This window comes from Carassius auratus, chromosome 21, assembly GCF_003368295.1.
Source record: "Carassius auratus strain Wakin chromosome 21, ASM336829v1, whole genome shotgun sequence".
NCBI classification, from domain to species: Eukaryota; Metazoa; Chordata; class Actinopteri; order Cypriniformes; family Cyprinidae; genus Carassius; species Carassius auratus.
The window spans coordinates 16,034,675-16,049,476 of record NC_039263.1 but is presented as its reverse complement, the minus strand read 5'-3'; the positions used below and the strand labels follow the sequence as shown (position 1 = coordinate 16,049,476).

The following is a 14,802-nucleotide window of genomic DNA, read 5'->3' as shown; positions in this document are numbered from 1 at the left end:
CCAGCAGATATATGATATATAAGAATAAAAAAGCTTAGAAGAACTTGTATTATTCCTTTTTTATTCAAGACACGGGGCAGTTCCCTTTGAATAAATGTTCTGTACGGATCACAGACCCGCATGAAAATCATCTTTACATGACATCACCACCCACTTTGATATGTGACAGTTTGCCGCCTCTGCCCTGAGGTTGTTCTGGGAGCCCTTGATGATATCACAGCTTCATTTTATTTTTATTAACACACATCAGGATTCTCTTCTCCACATTTTTCTTCTCCACAAAGTGGCCAGTTACCCCACAGAAACCTTCCTACTGAAAGATTACTGGAGCAAGCAAGGTTTTCAATGGATGGTTTATGGTCAGACCTTGATCTACGCCTGCTTGTGGAGTGTCTCAGTAAAAGATCTTAGAAGATTGCAGGTGAGTGCTGGTGAACTGCAATCTCTTGTAATCCACCGGAGGTGAACCCATTGCATCATTCACTGCATGGAAGGATCCAACATAGTGTTGCCATGACACCACATCGCCTTTGTCATCTGATTGGTTGGTTAAGAGCCTGGATGCTCCCACTCCAGTTTCGTTTGCCCTGTTGTGTTGTTTGTAGTGGTTGAAACAAGGTGCATATAGGCATTTTATGACATCACATGCACTCATTGGTTTTCAAATATTCAAAAATAGTAAGGAAATGAATTAAATGAATGCTTGCATTAGGTAAACAGGTGTTTTCTGTCATAACATGTATTTTAACACATCTGTAATGATGTACTGATCAGCATCCAGGACCAGAATAATCCATTTTCACCACTAACAAAATGGTCTTCTTTTTAAACACACATTACAAGTGCTTGTGGGTTGTTTGACATTGATTGAGAGGCTACCCAACCTGCAGTACAAGGCACATATAACAAAAACACCCATGGTTCTAGATAAACACTCCTCTTAAATGCAGATAACTTTTACCTGTCTTCTGTAACAAGGGCCCTATGATTTCCGTGATAAAATGTTGAAATGTGCTAAACATAGAATACTACACTCTTCCTGGTAACTGAACCATTATCAATTTAGCCCAAAAATGATGAATGACGAGCAGTCAAAATTCTGCGAATCTTTGGCAGGCACGTTGAATTCTCTTGACGATCTGCTCTACTGCTTCAGTCTTACTGTGCTCAGAGGAACAGACAGAAAAAGAGAAAAGGAAGTCAATGCATCATTCGTGCCTCAAGTTGTTTTTCAGTCCTTTTATGGACCTTTAAAGTGTAGTCCTTTTGTCAGTCAGAGAAAGAAACCTGCATGTCAACCTGGATGAAGTATTGACAGCATGATGGTTGTCCTAGTGACACACCATCCTCAATGCCTACACTCTGTGCCTGAAAACCACCTGTCTGTGGTAACATCATGAATAAGTGGTTTATGGGATATTTAGTACAGTAGATACCTTTGTATATTGTGCTTTTTCTTCCCTCTTTGGGTCGGTTTGCTCTTTGTACTCTTAATGGGATCTTTGCAGGGGGTGACCATTGCTGTCGGGGATAATTCTCTGGAAATGATGCTATTTTATAGCATTTGAGTTAGCCATGATATATATCTGAAAGTGGCTGTTTTTCGATTGTGGTCCAGCTGAAGTGGTCTGTGTGTGTTGATCTGTGGAAGAGCCTATTGTGGCTTGAGGGTTGTTTTTGAAGTCTCAGGGGAATAGGCCACGTTCAATTTGTGCTATTGAATGGCAGCTTCTGTGAATCCTCCCCAAATGTATTGATTTTTCTCGGTGTCTCATGTCACAATGATGACCGAACGCAGCCTTCTTTTGTTCTTTTAGGATGACACATGCTGCATTTTTGCCCCTCCTTCGCATGATCCCTCTCTTTCCACCCTTATTCTTTTTTTTATTCCTCCTTTCTGTCTTATTCTTTATGATCTACATCTTTGCTTAGTGTTCTGGATTTACTGTACATACAGTACTTTGTTGTTTTCTCTGGTCGGACAGGATCATATCCACTTCACTGCCATGTGTGTTTGCACATTGGTGCAAACCTTATATCCATCACTTTGACCTTGATGTGTATTATGAATTCTGTTTGTGTGGACACACTCCCTGTGCTCTTGATATACTGTATTTTGTGTGGCAGCTGTGTGCACATCTGGTAGGTGTAGTAGATGGTGGTGCAGCACTGCAGAGGTTTTGTAGCACCACCTCCCCGTTATCCGTTTCTCTTTTTCGCCCCTCCCCCAACCCGTCTTCTTCTCCCTCATCTCAGGCCTAGACCCCCAGCACACACACGGAGGTCTTTTCCACATCATTTTAGAACACGTGCTCTACTGGGAAATCTCCTTTGTTTGACAGAGGCCTGGCTCTGGTGACAGAGGCATTGGAAAGACATTAAATCTCAAATAAAAACATGTGATTTATTGTTTTTTGAAGGGTTAGCAAATTTGATTTTTTTTTTTTTTGTAGTTACATTTTAATGGAATTTGGAATTTTGTAAGAACGAGAATTTTGTGTAATGTGTGTTCATTTAAAGAATAAGATTATTTTTAATAAGAATGACAATATTGGAAATGTTCTTACACTACCGCTTATATAACAACAGTAATATTGGGAAATACCATTGCGATATAAAATAAATTTATTTTAATATATTTTGTAATATAATTCACTCCTGTGATGAGAAAACTGAATATTCAGCAGCAATTCAGAAGCTATTTTACCATCCAAAGATTCAAATTTACCTTGTGTGCAAAACTAGAGTATCGCACTCGCACAAAACATTTGTGAATAAAGCACCGTTTTTATTTAACCAGTCAACGAAAACAAAATCTTCACTTCCTTTTAAACTGGCATTAAGTATCTCCAAAAAAACTGGGAGAAGCCACATAATATAATAATTTTCATTAGTGCTGCTGTGTTTTGACACCTATTCCACAATTTGATTCGATTACCAATTCAATTATTTTGGATATATATCAGTTACAGTACCTGCCACAGTACAGTACCCTTTCTCAAGGAAAAAAATATCTCTCAACTAATGTTGTAAAATATACATTACATTACTATAATATTGAAGGTTAAAATTGACTGATTTGCAAGCTATACATCTGTTAAAATGACACAATGAAGTTTTTTAAATAATTAAGTTACAATTACATATATTTCTATCAGAGAACAGAAAAGAACAGCAATCATTTGAAATAATCTTTAACATTATAAGTACACTGTAAAAAATATGTGTAATTTTAACTGTAAAATTTTGTAAAAACGCTACGGAAAAAAACTGATAATAGGTTAACAGTAAGTTCCCGTACTATATACAGGGAAAAACTGTAAAAGATCTAACAAAGCATTTAATGTAAATTTACAGTAAAATTCTGTTAATTATACAGCTTTTAGAAGTAAAAAAAAGAACAAATCAATGTATAATTTACAGTCTAAAACTGTAAACTGATATTCCCAGAATTCCCTGCGTGACACTCCACGTTTGAAAGTATTTTGTTTAAATAATCATGTTTTTAAATAGTTCTTGTTATCAGTTATGTACATTTGAGCTTTATGTTACATCTTCTGTTGCTTAATGAAAGTTTTTTGCATTATTTAAGTATCACGTGTGTTACCATGATGGTGTTTTGTGTTTCCATAAATGTGCACCTTCTATATGTTAATATATACTTCTGCTTGTGGTGAAGCTACTTGTGATGAGCTTTGATACTTCATGTGGCTTTCTCTTATACAGTACCATCTTTATTATTATGGTGGTTGTCAGTATTTTCAAGGTACAAATCAGATTTAATTTTGTGTGTTGTTGAATTTACTGGTTTATATTCACATTTTCTTGTTTGTAAATTACAGCTTTATATTGTAAAATTAACAGTTTTTGACGTAAATGTGTTTACAGTTTTCTGTATTTTTACAAAATTATTCTGGCAACCACAGCTGCCAAAAAGTTTTTGTAAAAACAACAAGAAATTTTTTACAGTGTATCTTTACTGTCACATTTGATAAATTTAGTATATTTATATTATAAAAAAAATATATAAATAAATAAAGTCATGCTGACCTCAAACTTTTGAATGGCTATGTAAATGATGTATGTAAATTAGTTATGTGAATGAAAAGTGAATAGTCACGGTTGAATTTGGAATGTTGAAAGAAGAAGAATGTTCACAGGAACAAGAGTCCAAGAATATTTTCCTGTACTCCTTGACACTTTTCTAGATGTGCACTGATGGGGCCTGATGCTTCAGAGTCTGGGTCAGATCTGCTGTCTCCTTCGTGGAGTCTCACAGTGGAATCCATCTCTGAGGTGTTTTCAAGGCATCTATTTCAAGATGTTTCGTCCTCTCTTTTTCTATTGCGGAAGGGGTTGCTTGATTATACATACACATACACAAACAATCACACATTGATGCACACGTGGCAAAAAGAGTGAAGCAGCAGTAGTGACGTTAATGAGATGTTTTTTTAATTAATTTATTCACTCTCATGATGTTCTACAAAGTAATTTGCTTTCTTCCCTGAAATGAAAAAGGAGTTGTTTGCAGTGATAAAAGAAAGTCATACAGGTTTGGGTTGAAATGAGGGTCAGTAAATAATGACAGAATGTAGTGTGTGTAAAGGAGAGAGAGTGTAAAAACAGAAAGAAACAGATTGAGAAGGGTTAATTGAGGCTAGATCTTTTTATTTTTTATTGCTAGATTTTTATGAAATATACAATTTAAGGTGGTGTATTTTATTCTAGGAGTCTGAAGCTGTCAATTATAGCTGGGAGTAAAACTGAGAGAGTTATGTTAATCCTTCAATGCAAGTCAGCCGAGAGTTTTCACTTTAAATGTGCTCTTTTAGCCCAAATTGAATATATCGACTCCTCCCCAAGGAGCAGGAAGGAAAGATCTTGTCTCCAGAGCAGCTGGAGGATGTAATAATGTGCGTTACAGTGGGACGTATCTTTAGATCTTGCTGTGCTCTGTTGTTTTGACAAAGTGAAGAACCATACTGATGTGACATGAGTGATGAAGGATGAATGAACCAGGTGTTGCTCAAAAAAAGCCTAACTAGATCATTTGGAGAGAGAGACAACCCTGATTAAAATGTATGTTTTGTAGGTGAATGTGTACCTGTACTGTCACCTACTGTATCTCAAAGTTCTTTTTGTTATTCTCATCAATTTAAAACCGCAGAGAACCTAAAAAAAGAGCCTCTAATTAAAATATCTTTCAGAAGTCTTTAATATTCACCAAGCCTGCATTTATTTGAGCAAAAATACAGTAAAAACAGCACTGTTGTGCAATATCATTATAATTTAAAGTAACTGTTATCTATATCAGCGGTTTTTTAACTCCAGATCTGTAAAATGTAAATTCCTGAATCATTTTAATATGCTGATTTGCTGCTTAAGAAACCATTTCTTATTATCAGTGTTTTGCTTATGTTGCACACTGTGATGTGAATTTTTAGAAATATAAATTAAGAAAAGAATACTTTTATTCAGCAAGGATGCATTAAACTGATTCTTTTTTTGAAACATTATTAGTGACCCTTTTACCATGTGATTTCTAATGAATATTAAGTCAGATGTTGTTCAGAAGACTTCTCCTCCTTTGTCATCCAGCTCGCAGGTGGCAGCCAGTCAAAAACTGGATGTGTCAACCTCTCAGTTTTCATTGGTTACCTTGGCTACTTCTCCACATTAGGTAACAAATCTTTCAGCTCGGGTTCTAAAAAGAGCTGATACCACTGTGGCAGGGGTGTGATATTGGGCATCTGTTAAACAACAGTTTAAGCATTTGCCCCTTTGTCAGAGACTGCTGTTTGCTAATGATAAGAGACAGAGCTTTGCGGCTGTTGTTCGGTATGCCACTAACAATTTTGATCCTGCTGGGCTCAGTACGTGTGTGTATTTCGGCTTAGTAAAGCTAAAAATAAGAGAATAAGTGTGGAGACTTGTATTAAAAGTACAGTATAGCTCTCTTTTGGGTTATGTTCTGCTTTAGTTGGAGCCTGGGCCTATTTTCTTTTCCCAGCAAGGTGATCATCACAGTTAGATTCTAGGTAGAGACACCACTCATTATCCACAGGATAGATTTTTGACCCTTCTACTACAGAAAGAATACAGATATAGGAAGTAGAATGAGAGACACAGAGAGCACCAAGGTGGAAAAGAGCATGTGGTGTTCCAGTGCTAATGTTCTGGGCTGACTCAGCTTTTTCAGACCTCTCCTTGGTGACCTGCACTGAGAGCCATATGCCATTTGAAACCCGAGATGCATGAGTACATAACAGGCCACCTTTAACCTTTCTCTTTACTGCTGACCCCGCACACCCCTTTACAATTCTTTTTAAAAGCTATTTTTGAGTGAAACACACTTGTTTGGTGACACAAGTGGTGGATGAAAGAACCTGTTAAGGCTTAGAATAGATTTACCACCATAACAGGCACTGATCTGAGATTTTTTTTTTATAAATCAGCCTGTTTTATTCATCTATAACATGCTCTTCTGCATTCTATTAGGGATGCACGATATTGGATTTTGGCCGATATTCGATATGCCGATATTTTCTAAATAATTTTGGCCGATGCCGATACCGATATATATATACAAATATATACTGATATATTTAAACTTTAATTTTACTGAAGAGAAATCCATGTATCTCTTCTGTACTGATTCTACCATCAATTTATTATTTTACAAATGTAGACAGACATTCACATCTGAAAAACAGGTCAATTATTTCACTTGGAGAATATCGGTTTGGCTCATCGGCAGAAATATTCATATCGGCCGATACCGATAATTGTCATTTTAAGCTTTTATCGGCCGATACCGATGTTGTGCCGATATTATCGTGCATCCCTACATTCTATATCTTTCCTCAGATGAGGACAGAATATTTAATGAAAGCTAGATGAGGGCTGTTAAAACACAAGGTAATGCATAGATAAATGAATGAGGTTCCGCTCCGGATCCAGGATATCATGTATTGATGGTGCATTAGAGGGAAGCGGCCTTATGTTTAAGAGCATCTTGAAGATTAAGAGCGTCATCTTAACCTGCCCAATGCTTGGCACATTGTGTTTTCAAATGCACAGTTTCTACTGGTTAAGCAAACAACTATGAACCTTTTATTCGTAGTAAATCCAAACATAACAGCACAAACCAGTTTAATCCGATTAACAAACAAATGACTATTATGAACTGGTTCTTTTTAGTGAATCAATCATGATTCTTAGGAACGGTTTTGTGACTCAATGGCATACAAATTTTCTCATTTACAAATGACTCTTTTAAACTAGTTCTTTTAAGTGAATTAAGCACAGCTGAAATATTCACCAAAAACTCTAGTAATACAACTGTTATTAGATCCTTTATGTAATATATACCGACCATCTCTGGTCATGCTCTTTCAATTCAATTCAATTCAAGTTTATTTGTATAGCGCTTTTTACAAAACAAATCGTTACAAAGCAACTTTACAGAAAATTATGTTTCTACAATATTTAGTAGTAGCTAGTAGTTTGTGCACATTTGACAGGATTTTAGAAAAATTTAAATAATAATAATAATACAAGACGTAGTCAGCTAGACGATGAACTATCAATATTATTAATTAAGTTATTATATGATTCAGTCACACATTTAGCAATAATTGTTAGTTCTGTTTGTTGATTCAGGGTTAGCATCATCTGAGGTCCTCTGAGGGTCAGCATCATCTTTTCTCAGGTGTTCTGGATCCAGACTGGAGCTTGTGTAAATCCTAGTGCGAAACATAGAAACAAAATAGAGACATCATTAGCATAGCTGCTGATCCAACAAAGTAAAATTAGTTTAACCCAAGCTAATGAATAAAAATGCACCTTTGATCAGATGCAACTACACTCACAATTTAAAAGATACATTATTCGAATGCTTGGCGAAAGAGATGTGTTTTTAATCTAGATTTAAACAGAGAGAGTGTGTCTGAACCCCGAACATTATCAGGAAGGCTAGAGTTTGGGAGCCAAATGTGAGAAAGCTCTACCTCCTTTAGTGGACTTTGCTATCCTATGAACTACCGAACTACCAAAAGTCCAGCGTTTTGTGACCTTAGGGTGCGTGATGGGTTGTAACGTGGTAGAAGGCTAGTTAGGTATGCAGGAGCTAAACCATTTAGGGCCTTATAGGTAAGTAATGATATTTTCTTGACCTCGTAAGGACTCTAGCTGCTGCATTTTGGACTACCTGTAGCTTGTTTATTGACGAAGCAGGACAACCACCTAGAAGTGCATTACAATAGTCCAGTCTAGAGGTCATAAATGCATGAACTAGCTTTTCTGCATCAGAAACAGATAACATGTTTCGTAGCTTGGCAATGTTTCTAAGATGGAAGAATGCAGTTTTTGTAACATTGGAAATATGATTTTCAGAAGACAAATTTCTTAATAAGAGGCTTGATAACCGCCAGCTTGAATGGTTTTGGGACATGACTTAAAGATAACGACGAGTTAATGATATTGAGAAGCGGTTCTTCAGCTACAGGTAACAGCTCTTTCAGTAATTTAGTGGGTACAGGATCTAATAAACATGTTGTTGGTTTAGATACAGTGATATGTTTATTTAGCTCTTCCTGTCCTATGGTTGTAAAGCACTGCAGTTTATCTTTGGGTGCGATGGATGAAACTGAAGTGTTAGATGCTGTAGAATCTACATTCGCTATTGTATTTCTAATGTTATCTATTTTATCAGTGAAGAAATTCATAAAGTCATTACTATTTAACATTGGTGGAATATTTGAATCAGGTGGCGTCTGGTAATTTGTTAACTGCCTGACGGCATAATTGCCCGCTTGTCTCAAAGATTTCGATGGTTGCCGAATTCAGAACAGGTTTCACAGTATCAAAGTCATGCAGATGACAGGACTTTGTTAATTAATGGAGTCATTAGAAGAGTCTGCAGAGAGAAGTATATTTCCGCGTCTACACTGATCAAACAGTTGGCAGGAAGTCGTCTCACTGGGGCACCCTCCGTCTGCCATGTGGTTCTAGAGGGATGTAAACCATGTGGAGTTGGTGCGTCTGACATCAGTGCAAATTGTGTAGAGCCAAAATCAATTGTGACATAATCGCAGTTGTTATCATCCAGGTTCCCTGCCGAGGCAGCCAACTCCTTGAAATGGATGCTAGTTTTTCATGTTTAGCACTCTTTCTTCATCTCATTTTCTGTTTTCTCTTCTACTGGAATGATAAGTCATGAAAGTAGATTGGTAAACAGAATAACCTTTGAGATGAGTGCTAGATAAGACGGTCCCTGTTGTGCTTGCTTTTTAGATGCATCTGGGAATTTCCTCTGACTTTATTGAATTAGTCATGATTCAATCAAAGGGAACTATTTCTGACAACTTCAATGTCTCAGTCTGTCCTGCAACTGCGCCTCCCTCATCCAGAAAGCACAGCACACATCTTTCTTTGTTTACAAAGCAGGACAGACATATTTGGCAGTAATATAGACCTCAATTCAGCCAGACAGCATTCAGTTCTTTTTTCCATTGAAATATTGAAACAATTTTTCACTTGATTCTTTTCAAATCTTTTTTAAACACTTGAATGTGTGGAAGTGGAACAGATCCCAGCTTGTTGGAAAAATCGACAAAATCGCTTGCAAGCCTACACATAAATATGCATTGAGACGTTTATTTGAGTGTGATCATTCACATAAACCTGTGTCAGTGGAAAGACTCGGGGGAATTTGTGGCAGCATCTTGGACACATTTTAATCCGATTCTGCTGCCGTGCTTTAAGTATGGTCAGAGCAAACCGAAAGATAGGGTTTGGTGGAGGATGGCAGCTTGTTTGTAGTGTTGATTGCAGGGTGGCTCAGTGTTGGTGTGTTGTGATTCACTCTTCCGCTTGCTGGGACAAAGGCTGATTTACTCACACTAGGGTGCTTCCTTGTGCGATCACAACACACCAGATTTGGCTGCTTTCCTGGATTCAACCCAGTCGCTTTTTATGTTTATTTCTTTGCAGATAAACATGTCACTTGGATAAGTGATAACCACAGGAAAATCTAACTAGCCTGTTTTACTCAAAGCACACATTTGGAATAATCTGGAACAATCTGTAATGGGCTTTATTGGACGTCTAGACCCTCAAATTCAAGGGTTAGGCTTAGTCTGACAGTCATTTTCTTTCAAATGTATTGTTCAAGGTGGTGACTTTTCTAAAAGTGGTGCTTACATAGTTGTGGCAGTGGTACTTTAGATGGGACAAATGTAGAAAGTTTTACAGTTTTTTACAGTTTTTGCTAAAACTATTTCTGTTAAGCCACACAGAAAAAAAGTCTAACTGGCCTCATACTGATTTCCTTTTTTCATTTTTTTTTACCTGTACACAAATGCACACCTGATTTAGTTTTTGACATTTTCTTTTAGGTTTTATATTTTTTAATATATTTTTCCCATCTGTGCAGACAGGAAAAGTCTGCAAAAGTAATATAGGCCAACACAAGTTGTATTCTTTTATGTTATGCCCTTAAAATGACACCTCTCATCAAATTAGCTTCTCTGTGCAATCCCTTTTTGATTCATTCATGGCCTGGGGTGGTGCTTTACTCATTTCTGTTTAATCTTCACCTCCCCATTTGCATTCTTCATATTCATTTCTTTTCAGTACATGTGATAGTTAGGGGTGGGGGTGGTATCAAATTGTCAGAAAATTTGATATTTAGAGAAACCGACTGTGGGGAAGAAAATGGACTGACTTCTTTATCCCTGATGTGTCATTTTCCATCTCTTTTCCCAGTTTCTTTCTCCTCCCTAGAGGACGGCCACTCATGAGTACCAAACATACACGTTTTTCTGCACTCTTATTTCCAGACTTTAATGGAACATTTGAAATATGGGAGGAGGAAGGCGTGTCTTTAATTTATCTGTCAGGTGCAGACCTCTGCAACATCTCAGCCCCCGTCACTCACTACCCTCACCTCTCCATCCAAAGAGCCCTGAAGGAGATGTCGTCTCTCACAGAAACATTAGCACCCCAATTCCTCCCACAAATTCTTTCCTCTTCTTTCGAAACCAAATGATAGGATTATCTGAAGCCATTTGGCACACATGCTGATGAGATTTTGGCAGTTTTGCAGCAAATTCACCTCCCAGGCTTCCCCACTTCCTATAAACCCGTTGGTTGCTAAGGGACGACATGCTGTAGGTTTCAATCTGCTCTTCATCCTGCAGGGAATAACCCTCTGTTAACACACTGGAGAAGGCCAAACACAAAGAGATCCTGGGATTTACTCCCCATCAGCAGGCCCACAGATTTCTGTAGAAAACCCATGCTTTTTTTTAACCAATATAATTGTAGCATTTTTGTTTACATTTAACATATTTTATCATGTCACTATCATGACTGTCCAAAATGTACATGGATTTATTGTTTGTCGTTATTGTACAAGTTTGTGTAGACTAGATTCCACAAATAGGATGAATACTGTCTGATTTTATTTATAATGATGGTGATGATGATGATATTTCCAGATGTGCATGGCATGCTTCTCCTTTAGCCAAACAGCAGCAGACATCTGCGGGAAGCCAGAGGAAAGGATGAGAAAGAGTGTAGGAAAGGGAGAGAGAAAGAGATGACAGAGGCAAGAGTGGGAGGATGAACACTGAGGCGATGACAAGGCAGTGTGACTCAGAGTCAGCTAGAGCTGGTTCATGCTCATCTGGCTTTACGCATAAACACACTGGGTCTCAGACCATTACAGAATATATGGACTTATTTATGCATACTATTTTTGTCAATGTTTTCACACAGATGTTTTATTTAACTAATAATTAATTAATAATTTCAAATTTGATCTATTCTAACTTTTATAGTACTGTGCATAGTTTTGTGGTCAGGAAGATTTTTTAAATTATTATTATTATTTATTTATTTTGGCTAGAAACGTCTTTTATTTAGTATGTGCACCTTAAATGTATCAAAAGCATAGTAAGTAATGACTTAAATTAAGTTGCTATTTCAAATAAATACTTCTTTTAAACCATTAATCTATTCATCAAAGAATCTTGAAAAAGTGTAGCACATATTAAGCAGCTGTTTTCAACCCCGATAATAATAAGAAATGTTTCTAGAGCTGCAAATCAGCATATTAGAATCATTTTTGAAGGATCATGTGACACTGAGAACTGGAGTAATGGTTGCTGAACCTCAGCTTTGCCGTCTTAGAAATAAATAAATATATTTAAATAGAAAACAAGTAATTTAAATTGTAATAATATTTCACTGTATTACTGTTTTTACTGTGTTTTTGATCAAATAAATGCAGCTTTTGTGTGCATAAAAGACTTCTTTCAAAAACGTCCCAAATCCCAAACTTTTGGAGGGTAGTGCATGTATTATTTATTATAATATTTATTTTTAGAAATGTAATAGTTCACAGAACAAGTGACTCTTCAATAAGTTTTATTTCATAGAAAGCAAAATGATCGATGTTCATGCTGTCAGGGTTTTGCACTTTGACTTTGTTTTATGTTTGTTTCCTGTGTCTATTGTCAGCACATTGCCTTGTTAGTTATTTTCTCGGCCATGTGCTCCTTTAGCCCCTCTTCCTTGTTTCTTCTTTATCACACCCTCTTGTTACCCTAGTGGTCTAATTGTGCTCACCTGTCCCTCATGTTTTTTCCTCCCTATTTATAGTGCACCTTACCCTTTTGTGTTTGCTGGTCCATTGTCATTTTCACCCCTCTCTGTCTGTGGCTGAATATGTGTTTGTGTCTCCCTGTCTGGTTGGTCTTGTGCCCTTGTTTTGTGTAGTCCTTGTGATTCTATGTTCTTGTCTTGCTCCTTGTTTTAGTAATTTGTTCGTTCTTGACCTTTGCTTTCATTTGTTATTTATTTTTGTAGTCTTTATTCTTGGTTTTGTTTGATCATTCTCTTATGTTGGTTAAATTGATAATTTCTTATTATTGGTACTTTAATCTTATTAGCTCATTGGTTTATATTCTTTGTCTTGGATTTAATTTGTGTTTTTGTGGCGCTTTTGTCCTGTCTAGTCTTGTGTTCGAGTTCCTGACCTGTCCTCATGTGTCCTGCCCTGGTTCTACCAGCCTGGCATCTGGTCTGTCTCCAGAGTCAGTGGTCAACAAGTTTCTGAGCTCTGCTCTATGCTGGCCTTCTCTATCAGCCTGGTCTTGCTGCACCCTCTGTTGCCCAAGTATTTTGCCAGTTGTTTCCTGAAGCCTTCCCAGTGGCCTTCCCTAGCTGTTCTGTTTGTGTTCCTGTTGTGGTATCTATTGTGCACCTCATTACCTCTTGTATTAGTATGTCTTGTCAATAAAACCTTGCTATCTCTCACTGCAATTGCGTCCTCCTTCCCAGATCCCTGACACATGCAGGTAATACATGTTAGCATACAAGTTGTGCCATTAGCAAACTTCATGAAAGTCTATGAAAACCTGTTTTCCCACCTGACAACAGGAAGCTCTGAAAAACAATGGAGGGATCCCTCAATGATGACTTTGTATTGACAATTTCACTGGATCTGGAAGTTGTTTAAAGCTGGCAGTGCATTTCTGCTGTCACTATTTTTTTTTTTTATGCAAAAGAAACATTAAATAATGTGGGTAACCAAACAAGTGATGGTCCCCATTGACTTGCATAGTATTTTCATAATAGTGAAATTAAAGGGTACCTGTGACCATTTTGGTTACCCACATTCTTCAGAAATGTAATATATTTGTTGTGCAGAAGAAAGAAATTCACACTGTTTTACAACAGCTTACCCTTTATTGTTCTGCATATTCCTTCCAGAGGCTGGCAGATGTGCTGGTCTCATATGAGGGCAAAACAGTTAGTTTTAACAGAGCTTGTGTTGAATAAATATGAGATCCTCTGGTGTGGCTGCCAGCAGCTTAATGGCCAAACCGGTCCAGGAAGAGGGAACTTGGGCTGCTCCGCTACAGGAATGAGAGCATTTGTCTTCCCTATATATCTCTTCCTCTGGTGTGGAAAACTCTGAGCCATGAAGTTATTTGTGATCTTAATGTATACAGAAAGTTCTGGTCTGGCTGCATTAATACCAAAATCAACTCCAGACATAATCTCATTGCCCTTTAAGAGCTCTAGGCTAATGTTAGACTGCCACTTAAACTGAATCAGTTGAACACTGCGAATTTGAAACAGACTCTCTTAGTTGATGACATTAAGACATGGGGCATGAACTCTGCTTACCAATCAGTAGTTTTATTTCTGTGCTGTTCATTCTAGTAAGCATAGTTCAAAAGATGTTTTACACTCAATAAATTATGATGCTGTTCTTTCACTTGGTTTTTTCAACCATATTCCTTCTTTTCCATCTTTTCACAGATGGTCCGTTTACAGGCACTCCGCCCACCTATGGTTATGATGCGGATCGAGCGGAGGAGCAGCGTAGACACCATGACATTCTGCCCTACATCGACGACTCGCCCTCCTCCTCCCCTCATCTCAGCTCCAAGAGCCGCAGCAGTCGAGACACTCTCTCCTCCGGCTCGATCGAGTCCTCCAAGTCTGTAAGTCACCTCCTTTATGCATGCATGGATCCATGAAAGGAATCCACCAAGTATATGCAGTTCATTATGAATAATTGTACCAGTAAACCCACATATATTTATAGCCTCCATGGTAATGGTATACAACAAAACCAGTGAGCTGTGAAATTTGGCAGATTTCAAAGCTTGCAGATTTTGAAGTGCTCAGTCTGCAGAGTACAGTTATAATTGAACATTTAGTGCTTATCGCAGCTTAGTAAATATTATATAGCTCGGCACTGTGTAGAAGGATCTCATGTCG

The 14,802-nt window shown here is 37.4% G+C and overlaps 1 protein-coding gene across 1 annotated transcript in view; it reads left to right on the top strand.

The window, feature by feature from the left end:
* Nucleotides 1–14,802, top strand: part of bcr (BCR activator of RhoGEF and GTPase) — a 66,024-nt gene that overhangs the window by 25,691 nt on the left and 25,531 nt on the right. Inside the window, exon 2 of the mRNA XM_026196308.1 lies at nucleotides 14,338–14,522. Within this exon, the coding sequence (XP_026052093.1) occupies nucleotides 14,338–14,522 (185 nt within the window). The remainder of the gene's footprint in view (nucleotides 1–14,337; nucleotides 14,523–14,802) is intronic.